The sequence below is a fragment of the Symphodus melops genome (genome assembly GCF_947650265.1).
Source record: "Symphodus melops genome assembly, chromosome: 14".
NCBI lineage: Eukaryota > Metazoa > Chordata > Actinopteri > Labriformes > Labridae > Symphodus > Symphodus melops.
The window spans coordinates 1,231,317-1,251,938 of record NC_136704.1 but is presented as its reverse complement, the minus strand read 5'-3'; the positions used below and the strand labels follow the sequence as shown (position 1 = coordinate 1,251,938).

The following is a 20,622-nucleotide window of genomic DNA, read 5'->3' as shown; positions in this document are numbered from 1 at the left end:
AACCTTTAGTTCTATGAAGAAAAGTCTCTGAACCTTTAGTTCTATGAAGAGAAGTCTCTGAACCTTTAGTTCTATGAAGAGAAGTCTCTGAACCTTTAGTTCCTGAAGAGAAGTCCCTGAACCTTTAGTTCTATGAAGAGAAGTCTCTGAACCTTTAGTTCTATGAAGAGAAGTCTCTGAACCTTTAGTTCTATGAAGAGAAGTCTCTGAACCTTTAGTTCTATGAAGAGAAGTCTCTGAACCTTTAGTTCTATGAAGAGAAGTCTCTGAACCTTTAGTTCTATGAAGAGAAGTCTCTGAACCTTTAGTTCTATGAAGAGAAGTCTCTGAACCTTTAGTTCTATGAAGAGAAGTCTCTGAACCTTTAGTTCTATGAAGAGAAGTCTCTGAACCTTTAGTTCTATGAAGAAAAGTCTCTGAACCTTTAGTTCTATGAAGAGAAGTCCCTGAACCTTTAGTTCTATGAAGAGAAGTCTCTGAACCTTTAGTTCTATGAAGAAAAGTCTCTGAACCTTTAGTTCCTGAAGAGAAGTCTCTGAACCTTTAGTTCCTGAAGAGAAGTCCCTGAACCTTTAGTTCATTGAAAAGAAGTCCCTGAACCTTTAGTTCATTGAAGAGAAGTCCCTGAACCTTTAGTTCCTGAAGAGAAGTCCCTGAATCTTTAGTTCTTTGAAGAGAAGTCCCTGAACCTTTAGTTCCTGAAGAGAAGTCTCTGAACCTTTAGTTCATTGAAGAGAAGTCCCTGAACCTTTAGTTCCTGAAGAGAAGTCTCTGAACCTTTAGTTCATTGAAGAGAAGTCCCTGAACCTTTAGTTCCTGAAGAGAAGTCTCTGAACATTTAGTTCATTGAAGAGAAGTCCCTGAACCTTTAGTTCCTGAAGAGAAGTCTCTGAACCTTTAGTTCATTGAAGAGAAGTCCCTGAACCTTTATTCTATGAAGAGAAGTCCCTGAACCTTTAGTTCTATGAAGAGAAGTCTCTGAAACTTTAGTTCATTGAAGAGAAGTCCCTGAACCTTTAGTTCCTGAAGAGAAGTCCCTGAACCTTTAGTTCTTTGAAGAGAAGTCCCTGAACCTTTAGTTCCTGAAGAGAAGTCTCTGAACCTTTAGTTCATTGAAGAGAAGTCCCTGAACCTTTAGTTCCTGAAGAGAAGTCTCTGAACCTTTAGTTCATTGAAGAGAAGTCCCTGAACCTTTAGTTCTTGAAGAGAAGTCCCTGAACCTTTCAGTTCTTTAAAGAGAAGTCCCTGAACCTTTAGCTCCTAAAGAGAAGTCTCTGAACCTTTAGTTCCTGAAGAGAATTCCCTGAACCTTTAGTTCTATGAAGAGAAGTCCCTGAACCTTTAGTCCTATGAAGAGAAGTCCCTGAACCTTTAGTTCTATGAAGAGAAGTCCCTGAACCTTTAGTTCTTTAAAGAGAAGTCCCTGAACCTTTAGTTCTATGAAGAAAAGTCCCTGAACCTTTAGTTCATGGAGAAAAGTCAATGAGCCTTTAGTTCATGAAGAGAAGTCCCTGAACCTTTAGTTCTTAGAAGAGAAGTCCCTGAACCTTATGTTCTATGAAGAGAAGTCCCTGAATCTTTAGTTCTATGAAGAGAAGTCTCTGAACCTTTAGTTCTATGAAGAGAAGTCCCTGAACCTTTAGTTCATGAAGAAAAGTCCCTGAACTTTTAGTTCTTAGAAGACAAGTCCCTGAACCTTTAGTTCATGAAGAGAAGTCCCTGAACCTTTAGTTCTTAGAAGACAAGTCCCTGAACCTTTAGTTCTATGAAGAGAAGTCTCTGAACCTTTAGTTCTTTGAAGAGAAGTCCCTGAACCTTTAGTTCTACGAAGAGAAGTCCCTGAACCTTTAGTTCTATGAAGAGAAGTCCCTGAACCTTTAGTTCCTGAAGAGAAGTCCCTGAACCTTTAGTTCCTGAAGAGAAGTCCCTGAACCTTTAGTTCCTGAAGAGAAGTCCCTGAACCTTTAGTTCCTGAAGAGAAGTCCCTGAACCTTTAGTTCTATGAAGAGAAGTCTCTGAACCTTTAGTTCCTGAAGAGAAGTCCCTGAACCTTTAGTTCCTGAAGAAAATTCCCTGAACCTTTAGTTCTATGAAGAGAAGTCCCTGAACCTTTAGTCCTATGAAGAGAAGTCCCTGAACCTTTAGTTCTATGAAGAGAAGTCCCTGAACCTTTAGTTCTTTAAAGAGAAGTCCCTGAACCTTTAGTTCTTTGAAGAAAAGTCCCTGAACCTTTAGTTCTTTAAAGAGAAGTCCCTGAACCTTTAGTTCTTAGAAGAGAAGTCCCTGAACCTTTAGTTCTTAGAAGAGAAGTCCCTGAACCTTATGTTCTATGAAGAGAAGTCCCTGAATCTTTAGTTCTATGAAGAGAAGTCTCTGAACCTTTAGTTCTATGAAGAGAAGTCCCTGAACCTTTAGTTCATGAAGAAAAGTCCCTGAACCTTTAGTTCTTAGAAGACAAGTCCCTGAACCTTTAGTTCATGAAGAGAAGTCCCTGAACCTTTAGTTCTTAGAAGACAAGTCCCTGAACCTTTAGTTCTATGAAGAGAAGTCTCTGAACCTTTAGTTCTTTGAAGAGAAGTCCCTGAACCTTTAGTTCTACGAAGAGAAGTCCCTGAACCTTTAGTTCTATGAAGAGAAGTCCCTGAACCTTTAGTTCCTGAAGAGAAGTCCCTGAACCTTTAGTTCCTGAAGAGAAGTCCCTGAACCTTTAGGTCCTGAAGAGAAGTCCCTGAACCTTTAGTTCCTGAAGAGAAGTCCCTGAACCTTTAGTTCTATGAAGAGAAGTCTCTGAACCTTTAGTTCCTGAAGAGAAGTCCCTGAACCTTTAGTTCCTGAAGAAAATTCCCTGAACCTTTAGTTCTATGAAGAGAAGTCCCTGAACCTTTAGTCCTATGAAGAGAAGTCCCTGAACCTTTAGTTCTATGAAGAGAAGTCCCTGAACCTTTAGTTCTTTAAAGAGAAGTCCCTGAACCTTTAGTTCTTTGAAGAAAAGTCCCTGAACCTTTAGTTCTTTAAAGAGAAGTCCCTGAACCTTTAGTTCTTAGAAGAGAAGTCCCTGAACCTTTAGTTCTTAGAAGAGAAGTCCCTGAACCTTATGTTCTATGAAGAGAAGTCCCTGAATCTTTAGTTCTATGAAGAGAAGTCTCTGAACCTTTAGTTCTATGAAGAGAAGTCCCTGAACCTTTAGTTCATGAAAAAAAGTCCCTGAACCTTTAGTTCTTAGAAGACAAGTCCCTGAACCTTTAGTTCATGAAGAGAAGTCCCTGAACCTTTAGTTCTTAGAAGACAAGTCCCTGAACCTTTAGTTCTATGAAGAGAAGTCTCTGAACCTTTAGTTCTTTGAAGAGAAGTCCCTGAACCTTTAGTTCTACGAAGAGAAGTCCCTGAACCTTTAGTTCTATGAAGAGAAGTCCCTGAACCTTTAGTTCCTGAAGAGAAGTCCCTGAACCTTTAGTTCCTGAAGAGAAGTCCCTGAACCTTTAGGTCCTGAAGAGAAGTCCCTGAACCTTTAGTTCCTGAAGAGAAGTCCCTGAACCTTTAGTTCTATGAAGAGAAGTCTCTGAACCTTTAGTTCCTGAAGAGAAGTCCCTGAACCTTTAGTTCCTGAAGAGAAGTCCCTGAACCTTTAGTTCTTAGAAGAAGTCCCTGAACCTTTAGTTCTTAGAAGAAGTCCCTGAACCTTTAGTTCCCGAAGAGAAGTCCCTGAACCTTTAGTTCCTGAAGAGAAGTCCCTGAACCTTTAGTTCTATGAAGAAAAGTCCCTGAACCTTTAGTTCTATGAAGAGAAGTCCCTGAAACTTTAGTTCCTGAAGAGAAGTCCCTGAACCTTTAGTTCTATGAAGAAAAGTCCCTGAACCTTTAGTTCCTGAAGAGAAGTCCCTGAACCTTTAGTTCTTAGAAGAAGTCCCTGAACCTTTAGTTCCTGAAGAGAAGTCCCTGAACTTTTCAGTTGTGGGGACCTTTGGTTGAAACAGGGCTGAAATATTAACTCCTCAGCCCCCAGCACACATTAATAAATGTGAATATGAGCAACCCCTCTTTTAAAGACTGAGCCAGGATCCTGATAATCTATGAGCTCAAGCCTCAGATTTTATTAAAATACGTAGTTTAATTTATATTCTTCAACAATCAAAGTCTTGTTGTTTCTCATTCTGAGCCCACAGCTCCACACACATCCAACTAAACCACAAGATGACTCTTTAAATATTGAGAAGGAGGAGCAGGAGGAGGAGCAGGGGAAGCAGGAGGAGGAGCAGGGGAAGCAGGAGGAGCAGGAGGAGGAGCAGGGGAAGCAGGAGGAGGAGCAGGGGAAGCAGAAGGAGCAGGAGGAGGAGCAGGGGAAGCAGGAGGAGGAGGAGGAGGAGCAGGGGAAGCAGGAGGAGCAGGGGAAGCAGGGGGAGGAGGAGGAGGAGCAGGGGAAGCAGGAGGAGCAGGAGGAGGAGCAGGGGAAGCAGGAGGAGGAGGAGGAGGAGCAGGGGAAGCAGGAGGAGCAGGAGGAGGAGCAGGAGGAGCAGGGGAAACAGGAGGAGCAGGAGGATGGAGTTGCAGCTGCGCTCACAAAGACTCCGTTGTTATGAACACAGTCTGACCCGGGTTAAACCCGGGTTAAACCCGGGTTAAACACGAGAACAACCCCGAACCGATCATTATAAAGCCGCTGTGAACAGACTCCGCTCGGTCTTATCCGGTTAAGACCGTCGTTCTTACCTCCACACTGAAAGGTTGCTCCTCTCCGTTAACGGAACATAAGATCCAAAGGAGCAGCTGCAGACAGGCGGTCCGCAGTAGGCAGCTGCTCGGGGCCGAGCCTCCTGTGCCGGGCCACAGCACCACCATCCTGACCACCCCTCCGCGGCCCCCGCGCTCTGATTCAGTCTCCACCGACTAACGGACACCGGACAGATCTTACACGGTGTCCATGGCGCTGGTAGGAGTCTCTCTGAAGAAGAGGAGGAGGAGGAGGAGGAGGAGGAGCGGCTCTTCGGCCAAAGGAGTCGATCCCCGGGAAGAAAGTGTCCGTTCACGGCGCTCAGCAGCCTCCCGGTGTCGGTGTCGGTGTCGGTCCTCCGGTACTCCGGCCGTTGGTCGCGTCCAGCTCGAGTTCTGCAGCGCGCGACATAGCTGCCCGTTTTCAATCGAGTTTCCCATTAAGTGCGCATGTGCGGATTGGCACGAGCGCCCCCTTCCTTCTTTATGCAAACTGACCAATACGAGCAGAAACATGCAGAGGGGGAGGGGCTTGTTGCTCAACAGACAGTCTTTTTATTTTTATTTTCCTACAATATTCCCCCCAAAAAATCAGTAAACATGAATACATAAAGACACAAAAAAACTGACCAATAGGAGCAGAGAGGGGGCGGGACTGATTTTTATTTACATAATTTCTTCAAACGAAATCAATGTAATGTATAAATAGCCTCATATAATGCCTCACCTTTGACCTACTGACAGTCTGAAGGAGAGAAAGTGAGGAGTCATAATTCATCATATTGTCAATCAAACAGTTTATTCATGTCATTCTTTCATCCATCATGCTCCTGCTCATGATCACACTGTGTCCTCATGTTCACTCTAACCTGCAGTCTCATTAATAGTGTCACGTTATCGATCATATCACAGACACCTCTCTGCTCTATGTGTAATACTTTGTTGTCCAGCAGAGGGCGATAACAAGCTCAGTGTGTTTTAAGTTACCCAGAATTCTCTGTTTCCTGTAAATGATGATAATTTTGACACACACACACAAATGCAGACACACACACTGACTCACGCTCACAATCAGACACACACACACACACACACTGACTCACACTCACAATCAGACACACACACACACACACACTGACTCACACTCACAATCAGACACACACACACACACACACTGACTCACACTCACAATCAGACACACACACACACACACTGACTCACGCTCACAATCAGACACACACACACACTGACTCACGCTCACAATCAGACACACACACACACTGACTCACGCTCACAATCAGACACGCACACACACTGACTCACACTCACAAACAAACACACACTGACTCACGCTCACAATCAGACACACACACACACACACACACTGACTCACACTCACAATCAGACACACACACACTGACTCACAGTCACAATCAGACACACACACACACTGACTCACACTCACAATCAGACACACACACACTGACTCACACTCACAATCAGACACACACAGACACTGACTCACACTCACAATCAGACACACACTGACTCACACTCACAATCAGACACACACACACTGACTCACACTCACAATCAGACACACACACTGACTCACACTCACAATCAGACACACACACACTGACTCACACTAACAATCAGACACACACACACACTGACTCACACTCACAAACAGACACACACACACTGACTCACACTCACAATCAGACACACACACACTGACTCACAATCAGACACACACACACTGACTCACACTCACAATCAGACACACACACACACACTGACTCACACTCACAAACAGACACACACACACTGACTCACACTCACAATCAGACACACACACACACACTGACTCACACTCACAATCAGACACACACACACACACTGACTCACACTCACAATCAGACACACACACTGACTCACACTCACAATCAGACACACACTGACTCACAATCAGACACACACACACTGACTCACACTCACAATCAGACACACACTGACTCACAAACAGACACACACACACTGACTCACACTCACAATCAGACACACACACACTGACTCACACTCACAATCAGACACACACTGACTCACACTCACAATCAGACACACACACACTGACTCACACTCACAATCAGACACACACACACTGACTCACACTCACAATCAGACACACACACACTGACTCACACTCACAATCAGACACACACACACTGACTCACACTCACAATCAGACACACACACTGACTCACACTCACAATCAGACACACACTGACTCACACTCAGACACACACACACACTGACTCACACTCACAATCAGACACACACACACTGACTCACACTCACAAACAGACACAAACTGACTCACACTCACAATCAGACAGACACACACACACTGACTCACACTCACAATCAGACACACACACACTGACTCACACTCACAAACAGACACACACACACTGACTCACACTCACAATCAGACACACACACACTGACTCACACTCACAATCAGACACACACACACTGACTCACTCACAATCAGACACACACTGACTCACACTCACAATCAGACACACACACACTGACTCACACTCACAATCAGACACACACACACACTGACTCACACTCACAATCAGACACACACACACTGACTCACACTGACAATCAGACACACACACACTGACTCACACTCACAATCAGACACACACACTGACTCACACTCACAATCAGACACACACTGACTCACACTCAGACACACACACACACTGACTCACACTCACAATCAGACACACACACACTGACTCACACTCACAAACAGACACACACTGACTCACACTCACAATCAGACACACACACACACACTGACTCACACTCACAATCAGACACACACACACTGACTCACACTCACAAACAGACACACACACACTGACTCACACTCACAATCAGACACACACTGACTCACGCTCACAATCAGACACACACACACTGACTCACACTCACAATCAGACACACACTGACTCACACTCACAAACAGACACACACACACTGACTCACACTTACAATCAGACACACACACATTGACTCACACTCACAAACAGACACACACTGACTCACACTCACAATCAGACACACACACACTGACTCACACTCACAATCAGACACACACTGACTCACACTCACAAACAGACACACACACACTGACTCACACTCACAAACAGACAAACACACACTGACTCACACTAACAAACAGACACACACACTGACTCACACTCACAATCAGACACACACTGATTCACACTCACAAACAGACACACACACTGACTCACACTCACAAACAGACACACACACACACACTGACTCACACTCACAATCAGACACACACACACTGACTCACACTCACAAACAGACACACACACACTGACTCACACTCACAATCAGACACACACTGACTCACACTCACAAACAGACACACACACACTGACTCACACTCACAAACAGACACACACACACTGACTCACACTCACAAACAGACACACACACACTGACTCACACTCACAAACAGACACACACTGACTCACACTCACAATCTGACACACACACACACACTGACTCACACTCACAATCAGACAGACACACACTGACTGACACTCACAAACAGACACACACACACTGACTCACACTCACAATCAGACACACACACACTGACTCACACTCACAATCAGACACACACACGGACTCACACTCACAATCAGACACACACACACTGACTCACACTCACAATCAGACACACACTGACTCACAATCAGACACACACACTGACTCACACTCACAATCAGATACACACTGACTCACAAACAGACACACACACACACACTGACTCACACTCACAATCAGACACACACACACTGACTCACACTCACAATCAGACACACACTGACTCACGCTCACAATCAGACACACACACACTGACTCACACTCACAATCAGACACACACACACACACTGACTCACACTCACAATCAGACACACACACACACTGACTCACACTCACAATCAGACACACACACACACACACTGACTCACACTCACAATCAGACACACACTGACTCACACTCACAATCAGACACACACACACACTGATTCACACTCACAATCAGACACACACACACTGACTCACACTCACAAACAGACACACACTGACTCACACTCACAATCAGACACACACACACACTGACTCACACTCACAATCAGACACACACACACTGACTCACAATCAGACACACACTGACTCACGCTCACAATCAGACACACACACAATGACTCACACTCACAATCAGACACACACACACTGACTCACACTCACAAACAGACACACACACACACTGACTCACACTCACAAACAGACACACACTGACTCACACTCACAATCAGACACACACACACTGACTCACACTCACAATCAGACACACACACACTGACTCACACTCACAATCAGACACACACTGACTCACACTCACAAACAGACACACACACACTGACTCACACTCACAATCAGACACACACACACTGACTCACACTCACAATCAGACACACACACACACTGACTCACACTCACAATCAGACACACACACACACTGACTCACACTCACAATCAGACACACACACACTGACTCACACTCACAATCAGACACACATACACACTGACTCACACTCACAATCAGACACACACACACTGACTCACACTCACAATCAGACACACACTGACTCACACTCACAAACAGACACACACACACTGACTCACACTCACAAACAGACACACACACACTGACTCACACTCACAAACAGACACACACACACTGACTCACACTCACAATCAGACACACACACACTGACTCACACTCACAAACAGACACACACACACACACACACACAGTGACTCACACTCACAATCAGACACACACACTGACTCACACTCACAAACAGACACACACTGACTCACGCTCACAATCAGACACACACACAATGACTCACACTCACAATCAGACACACACACACTGACTAACACTCACAAACAGACACACACACACTGACTCACACTCACAAACAGACACACACACACACACACTGACTCACACTCACAATCAGACACACACACACTGACTCACACTCACAATCAGACACACACACACTGACTCACACTCACAAACAGACACACACACACTGACTCACACTCACAATCAGACACACACACACTGACTCACGCTCACAATCAGACACACACTGACTCACACTCACAAACAGACACACACACACACTGACTCACACTCACAATCAGACACACACTGACTCACACTCACAAACAGACACACACACACTGACTCACACTCACAAACAGACACACACACATTGACTCACACTCACAAACAGACACACACACTGACTCACACTCACAATCAGACACACACACACACTGACTCACACTCACAATCAGACACACACTGACTCACACTCACAAACAGACACATACACACTGACTCACACTCACAAACAGACACACACACACTGACTCACACTCACAAACAGACACACACACACACTGACTCACACTCACAATCAGACACACACACACTGACTCACACTCACAAACAGACACACACACACACACTGACTCACACTCACAATCAGACACAAACACACTGACTCACACTCACAAACAGACACACACACACTGACTCACACTCACAAACAGACACACACACACTGACTCACACTCACAATCAAACACACACACACTGACTCACACTCACAATCAGACACACACTGACTCACACTCACAAACAGACACACACACACTGACTCACACTCACAAACCGACACACACACACACTGACTCACACTCACAAACAGACACACACTGACTCACACTCACAATCAGACACACACACTGACTCACACTCACAATCAGACACACACACACTGACTCACACTCACAATCAGACACACACTGACTCACACTCACAATCAGACACACACACACACTGACTCACACTCACAAACAGACACACACACACACTGACTCACACTCACAATCAGACACACACACACACTGACTCACACTCACAATCAGACACACACACACTGACCCACACTCACAAACAGACACACACACACTGACTCACACTCACAATCAGACACACACACACTGACTCACACTCACAATCAGACACACACACACTGACCCACACTCACAAACAGACACACACACACTGACTCACACTCACAAACAGACACACACACACTGACTCACACTCACAATCAGACACACACTGACTCACACTCACAATCAGACACACACACACACTGACTCACACTCACAATCAGACACACACACACTGACTCACACTCACAAACAGACACACACACACACTGACTCACACTCACAATCAGACACACACACACTGACTCACACTCACAATCAGACACACACTGACTCACACTCACAAACAGACACACACACACTGACTCACACTCACAAACAGACACACACACACTGACTCACACTCACAAACAGACACACACACTGACTCACACTCACAATCAGACACACACACACACAGTGACTCACACTCACAAACAGACACACACACACACTGACTCACACTCACAATCAGACACACACACACTGACTCACACTCACAATCAGACACACACTGACTCACACTCACAAACAGACACACACACACTGACTCACACTCACAATCAGACACACACTGACTCACACTCACAATCAGACACACACACACTGACTCACACTCACAATCAGACACACACACACTGACTCACACTCACAATCAGACACACACACACTGACTCACACTCACAATCAGACACACACACTGACTCACACTCACAATCAGACACACACTGACTCACACTCAGACACACACACACACTGACTCACACTCACAATCAGACACACACACACTGACTCACACTCACAAACAGACACAAACTGACTCACACTCACAATCAGACAGACACACACACACTGACTCACACTCACAATCAGACACACACACACTGACTCACACTCACAAACAGACACACACACACTGACTCACACTCACAATCAGACACACACACACTGACTCACACTCACAATCAGACACACACACACTGACTCACTCACAATCAGACACACACTGACTCACACTCACAATCAGACACACACACACTGACTCACACTCACAATCAGACACACACACACACTGACTCACACTCACAATCAGACACACACACACTGACTCACACTGACAATCAGACACACACACACTGACTCACACTCACAATCAGACACACACACTGACTCACACTCACAATCAGACACACACTGACTCACACTCAGACACACACACACACTGACTCACACTCACAATCAGACACACACACACTGACTCACACTCACAAACAGACACACACTGACTCACACTCACAATCAGACACACACACACACACTGACTCACACTCACAATCAGACACACACACACTGACTCACACTCACAAACAGACACACACACACTGACTCACACTCACAATCAGACACACACTGACTCACGCTCACAATCAGACACACACACACTGACTCACACTCACAATCAGACACACACTGACTCACACTCACAAACAGACACACACACACTGACTCACACTTACAATCAGACACACACACATTGACTCACACTCACAAACAGACACACACTGACTCACACTCACAATCAGACACACACACACTGACTCACACTCACAATCAGACACACACTGACTCACACTCACAAACAGACACACACACACTGACTCACACTCACAAACAGACAAACACACACTGACTCACACTAACAAACAGACACACACACTGACTCACACTCACAATCAGACACACACTGATTCACACTCACAAACAGACACACACACTGACTCACACTCACAAACAGACACACACACACACACTGACTCACACTCACAATCAGACACACACACACTGACTCACACTCACAAACAGACACACACACACTGACTCACACTCACAATCAGACACACACTGACTCACACTCACAAACAGACACACACACACTGACTCACACTCACAAACAGACACACACACACTGACTCACACTCACAAACAGACACACACACACTGACTCACACTCACAAACAGACACACACTGACTCACACTCACAATCTGACACACACACACACACTGACTCACACTCACAATCAGACAGACACACACTGACTGACACTCACAAACAGACACACACACACTGACTCACACTCACAATCAGACACACACACACTGACTCACACTCACAATCAGACACACACACGGACTCACACTCACAATCAGACACACACACACTGACTCACACTCACAATCAGACACACACTGACTCACAATCAGACACACACACTGACTCACACTCACAATCAGATACACACTGACTCACAAACAGACACACACACACACACTGACTCACACTCACAATCAGACACACACACACTGACTCACACTCACAATCAGACACACACTGACTCACGCTCACAATCAGACACACACACACTGACTCACACTCACAATCAGACACACACACACACACTGACTCACACTCACAATCAGACACACACACACACTGACTCACACTCACAATCAGACACACACACACACACACTGACTCACACTCACAATCAGACACACACTGACTCACACTCACAATCAGACACACACACACACTGATTCACACTCACAATCAGACACACACACACTGACTCACACTCACAAACAGACACACACTGACTCACACTCACAATCAGACACACACACACACTGACTCACACTCACAATCAGACACACACACACTGACTCACAATCAGACACACACTGACTCACGCTCACAATCAGACACACACACAATGACTCACACTCACAATCAGACACACACACACTGACTCACACTCACAAACAGACACACACACACTGACTCACACTCACAATCAGACACACACACACTGACTCACACTCACAATCAGACACACACACTGACTCACACTCACAATCAGACACACACACACTGACTCACAATCAGACACACACACACTGACTCACACTCACAATCAGACACAGACTGACTCACACTCACAAACAGACACACACACACTGACTCACACTCACAAACAGACACACACACACTGACTCACACTCACAAACAGACACACACACACACTGACTCACACTCACAAACAGACACACACACACACTGACTCACACTCACAAACAGACACACACTGACTCACACTCACAATCAGACACACACACACTGACTCACACTCACAATCAGACACACACACACTGACTCACACTCACAATCAGACACACACTGACTCACACTCACAAACAGACACACACACACTGACTCACACTCACAATCAGACACACACACACTGACTCACACTCACAATCAGACACACACACACACTGACTCACACTCACAATCAGACACACACACACACTGACTCACACTCACAATCAGACACACACACACTGACTCACACTCACAATCAGACACACATACACACTGACTCACACTCACAATCAGACACACACACACTGACTCACACTCACAATCAGACACACACTGACTCACACTCACAAACAGACACACACACACTGACTCACACTCACAAACAGACACACACACACTGACTCACACTCACAAACAGACACACACACACTGACTCACACTCACAATCAGACACACACACACTGACTCACACTCACAAACAGACACACACACACACACACACACAGTGACTCACACTCACAATCAGACACACACACTGACTCACACTCACAAACAGACACACACTGACTCACGCTCACAATCAGACACACACACAATGACTCACACTCACAATCAGACACACACACACTGACTAACACTCACAAACAGACACACACACACTGACTCACACTCACAAACAGACACACACACACACACACTGACTCACACTCACAATCAGACACACACACACTGACTCACACTCACAATCAGACACACACACACTGACTCACACTCACAAACAGACACACACACACTGACTCACACTCACAATCAGACACACACACACTGACTCACGCTCACAATCAGACACACACTGACTCACACTCACAAACAGACACACACACACACTGACTCACACTCACAATCAGACACACACTGACTCACACTCACAAACAGACACACACACACTGACTCACACTCACAAACAGACACACACACATTGACTCACACTCACAAACAGACACACACACTGACTCACACTCACAATCAGACACACACACACACTGACTCACACTCACAATCAGACACACACTGACTCACACTCACAAACAGACACATACACACTGACTCACACTCACAAACAGACACACACACACTGACTCACACTCACAAACAGACACACACACACACTGACTCACACTCACAATCAGACACACACACACTGACTCACACTCACAAACAGACACACACACACACACTGACTCACACTCACAATCAGACACAAACACACTGACTCACACTCACAAACAGACACACACACACTGACTCACACTCACAAACAGACACACACACACTGACTCACACTCACAATCAAACACACACACACTGACTCACACTCACAATCAGACACACACTGACTCACACTCACAAACAGACACACACACACTGACTCACACTCACAAACCGACACACACACACACTGACTCACACTCACAAACAGACACACACTGACTCACACTCACAATCAGACACACACACTGACTCACACTCACAATCAGACACACACACACTGACTCACACTCACAATCAGACACACACTGACTCACACTCACAATCAGACACACACACACACTGACTCACACTCACAAACAGACACACACACACACTGACTCACACTCACAATCAGACACACACACACACTGACTCACACTCACAATCAGACACACACACACTGACCCACACTCACAAACAGACACACACACACTGACTCACACTCACAATCAGACACACACACACTGACTCACACTCACAATCAGACACACACACACTGACCCACACTCACAAACAGACACACACACACTGACTCACACTCACAAACAGACACACACACACTGACTCACACTCACAATCAGACACACACTGACTCACACTCACAATCAGACACACACACACACTGACTCACACTCACAATCAGACACACACACACTGACTCACACTCACAAACAGACACACACACACACTGACTCACACTCACAATCAGACACACACACACTGACTCACACTCACAATCAGACACACACTGACTCACACTCACAAACAGACACACACACACTGACTCACACTCACAAACAGACACACACACACTGACTCACACTCACAAACAGACACACACACTGACTCACACTCACAATCAGACACACACACACACAGTGACTCACACTCACAAACAGACACACACACACACTGACTCACACTCACAATCAGACACACACACACTGACTCACACTCACAATCAGACACACACTGACTCACACTCACAAACAGACACACACACACTGACTCACACTCACAATCAGACACACACTGACTCACACTCACAATCAGACACACACACACACAGTGACTCACACTCACAAACAGACACACACACACACTGACTCACACTCACAATCAGACACACACACACTGACTCACACTCACAATCAGACACACACTGACTCACACTCACAAACAGACACACACACACTGACTCACACTCACAATCAGACACACACTGACTCACACTCACAAACAGACACACACACACTGACTCACACTCACAAACAGACACACACACACACTGACTCACACTCACAATCAGACACACACACACTGACTCACACTCACAAACAGACACACACACACTGACTCACACTCACAATCAGACACACACACACTGACTCACACTCACAATCAGACACACACTGACTCACACTCACAAACAGACACACACACACTGACTCACACTCACAAACAGACACACACACACTGACTCACACTCACAAACAGACACACACACACACTGAGTCACACTCACAAACAGACACACACACTGACTCACACTCACAATCAGACACACACACACACAGTGACTCACACTCACAAACAGACACACACACACACTGACTCACACTCACAATCAGACACACACACACTGACTCACACTCACAATCAGACACACACTGACTCACACTCACAAACAGACACACACACACTGACTCACACTCACAATCAGACACACACTGACTCACACTCACAAACAGACACACACACACTGACTCACACTGACAAACAGACACACACACACACTGACTCACACTCACAATCAGACACACACACACTGACTCAGTTCACACACAGCTTATGTCTGCAGTGAAAACTGAAAGATTAAAATGATCAGTCAGATGAGCTTTAAATCAGCTCCACACTCACCTTTAGCTCACACTCACCTTTGGCTCACACTCACCTTTGGCTCACACTCACCTTTAGCTCACATTCACCTTTAGCTCACACTCACCTTTGGCTCACACTCACCTGTGGCTCACACTCACCTTTAGCTCACATTCACCTGTAGCTCACACTCACCTTTGGCTCACACTCACCTTTGGCTCACACTCACCTTTAGCTCACACTCACCTTTAGCTCACACTCACCTGTGGCTCACACTCACCTGTGGCTCACACTCACCTGTGGCTCACACTCACCTGTGGCTCACACTCACCTGTGGCTCACACTCACCTTTGGCTCACACTCACCTTTGGCTCACACTCACCTTTGGCTCACACTCACCTTTAGCTCACACTCACCTTTGGCTCACACTCACCTTTAGCTCACACTCACCTTTAGCTCACACTCACCTTTAGCTCACACTCACCTGTGGCTCACACTCACCTGTGGCTCACACTCACCTTTAGCTCACACTCACCTGTGGCTCACACTCACCTGTGGCTCACACTCACCTTTAGCTCACACTCACCTGTGGCTCACACTCACCTGTGGCTCACACTCACCTGTGGCTCACACTCACCTTTAGCTCACACTCACCTTTAGCTCACACTCACCTGTGGCTCACACTCACCTGTGGCTCACACTCACCTTTGGCTCACACTCACCTTTGGCTCACACTCACCTTTGGCTCACACTCACCTGTGGCTCACACTCACCTTTGGCTCACACTCACCTTTGGCTCACACTCACCTTTAGCTCACACTCACCTGTGGCTCACACTCACCTGTGGCTCACACTCACCTGTGGCTCACACTCACCTGTGGCTCACACTCACCTGTGGCTCACACTCACCTGTAGCTCACACTCACCTTTAGCTCACACTCACCTGTAGCTCACACTCACCTTTAGCTCACACTCACCTGTAGCTCACACTCACCTGTAGCTCACACTCACCTTTGGCTCACACTCACCTGTGGCTCACACTCACCTTTGGCTCACCCTCACCTGTGGCTCACACTCACCTTTAGCTCACACTCACCTTTAGCTCACACTCACCTTTGGCTCACACTCACCTTTAGCTCACACTCACCTTTGGCTCACACTCACCTTTAGCTCACACTCACCTTTGGCTCACACTCACCTGTGGCTCACACTCACCTTTGGCTCACACTCACCTTTGGCTCACACTCACCTTTGGCTCACACTCACCTGTGGCTCACACTCACCTGTGGCTCACACTCACCTTTGGCTCACACTCACCTTTGGCTCACACTCACCTGTGGCTCACACTCACCTTTGGCTCACACTCACCTGTAGCTCACACTCACCTGTGGCTCACACTCACCTGTGGCTCACACTCACCTGTAGCTCACACTCACCTGTGGCTCACACTCACCTTTAGCTCACACTCACCTGTGGCTCACACTCACCTTTGGCTCACACTCACCTTTAGCTCACACTCACCTTTGGCTCACACTCACCTGTGGCTCACACTCACCTTTGGTTCACACTCACCTGTGGCTCACACTCACCTTTGGCTCACACTCACCTTTAGCTCACACTCACCTGTGGCTCACACTCACCTGTGGCTCACACTCACCTTTGGCTCACACTCACCTTTGGCTCACACTCACCTTTGGCTCACACTCACCTGTACCTCACACTCACCTGTAGCTCACACTCACCTGTGGCTCACACTCACCTGTGGCTCACACTCACCTTTAGCTCACACTCACCTGTGGCTCACACTCACCTTTGGCTCACACTCACCTTTAGCTCACACTCACCTTTAGCTCACACTCACCTGTGGCTCACACTCACCTTTGGCTCACACTCACCTGTGGCTCACACTCACCTTTGGCTCACACTCACCTGTGGCTCACACTCACCTTTGGCTCACACTCACCTTTAGCTCACACTCACCTGTGGCTCACACTCACCTGTGGCTCACACTCACCTGTGGCTCACACTCACCTTTGGCTCACACTCACCTGTGGCTCACACTCACCTGTGGCTCACAGTCACCTGTGGCTCACACTCACCTGTGGCTCACAGTCACCTGTGGCTCACACTCACCTTTGGCTCACACTCACCTGTGGCTCACAGTCACCTGTGGCTCACACTCACCTGTGGCTCACAGTCACCTGTGGCTCACACTCACCTTTGGCTCACACTCACCTGTGGCTCACAGTCACCTGTGGCTCACACTCACCTTTACTTCACAACCTCGAGGAAACAAAAGTTGCCATTGCAGCGGCTGTGGGTTGAAGTCCGACCTGGGCCTTTGATGCATGTTACACTTCCTCTCTGAGTTTAAAAAGGGAAGCTAATCGTTGTTTGGTTCATGATGCTGATTGTGTTCATAGTTCAGAAGAACGTGAGGTGTTAAACATGTTCTGCAGGACAAACACATGCTGACGAGTGAGGCCACACTGATCTAAATCAAACCTGCTGTGAGCTCAGCTCTAACTGGCTGTGATAGTATTGGTTGAGTAAATTAATTAGTTTGTTAAGATTCATTTTACTTTGAAAAGGTTACATAGAGACTCTTGTCAGGTGTTGGCAGCAGACCTTGTGTCAGGTGTTGGCAGCAGACCTTGTGTCAGGTGTTGGTAGCAGACCTTGTGTCAGGTGTTGGCAGCAGACCTTGTGTCAGGTGTTGGCAGCAGACCTTGTGTCAGGTGTTGGCAGCAGACCTTGTGTCAGGTGTTGGTAGCAGACCTTGTGTCAGGTGTTGGTAGCAGACCTTGTGTCAGGTGTTGGTAGCAGACCTTGTGTCAGGTGTTGGCAGCAGACCTTGTGTCAGGTGTTGGCAGCAGACCTTGTGTCAGGTGTTGGTAGCAGACCTTGTGTCAGGTGTTGGCAGCAGACCTTGTGTCAGGTGTTGGCAGCAGACCTTGTGTCAGGTGTTGGCAGCAGACCTTGTGTCAGGTGTTGGTAGCAGACCTTGTGTCAGGTGTTGGTAGCAGACCTTGTGTCAGGTGTTGGTAGCAGACCTTGTGTCAGGTGTTGGTAGCAGACCTTGTGTCAGGTGTTGGCAGCAGACCTTGTGTCAGGTGTTGGTAGCAGACCTTGTGTCAGGTGTTGGCTGCAGACCTTGTGTCAGGTGTTGGCAGCAGACCTTGTGTCAGGTGTTGGCAGCAGACCTTGTGTCAGGTGTTGGTAGCAGACCTTGTGTCAGGTGTTGGTAGCAGACCTTGTGTCAGGTGTTGGTAGCAGACCTTGTGTCAGGTGTTGGCTGCAGACCTTGTGTCAGGTGTTGGTAGCAGACCTTGTGTCAGGTGTTGGCAGCAGACCT

General features: G+C 46.8%; 1 protein-coding gene across 2 annotated transcripts in view; it reads right to left on the bottom strand.

Moving 5' to 3' along the window:
* mmp16a (matrix metallopeptidase 16a (membrane-inserted)) overlaps window positions 1-5,182 on the bottom strand; it is a 39,420-nt gene extending 34,238 nt beyond the window's left edge. Inside the window, exon 1 of one of the 2 annotated variants that reach the window (XM_079361319.1) lies at window positions 4,708-5,182. In XM_079361319.1, coding sequence (XP_079217445.1) covers window positions 4,708-4,836 — 129 coding nt within the window. In that variant the 5' untranslated portion in view covers window positions 4,837-5,182. The remainder of the gene's footprint in view (window positions 1-4,707) is intronic. The other variant, XM_079361320.1, reaches the window with a different exon arrangement.
* Window positions 5,183-20,622: the final 15,440 nt, after the last annotated feature.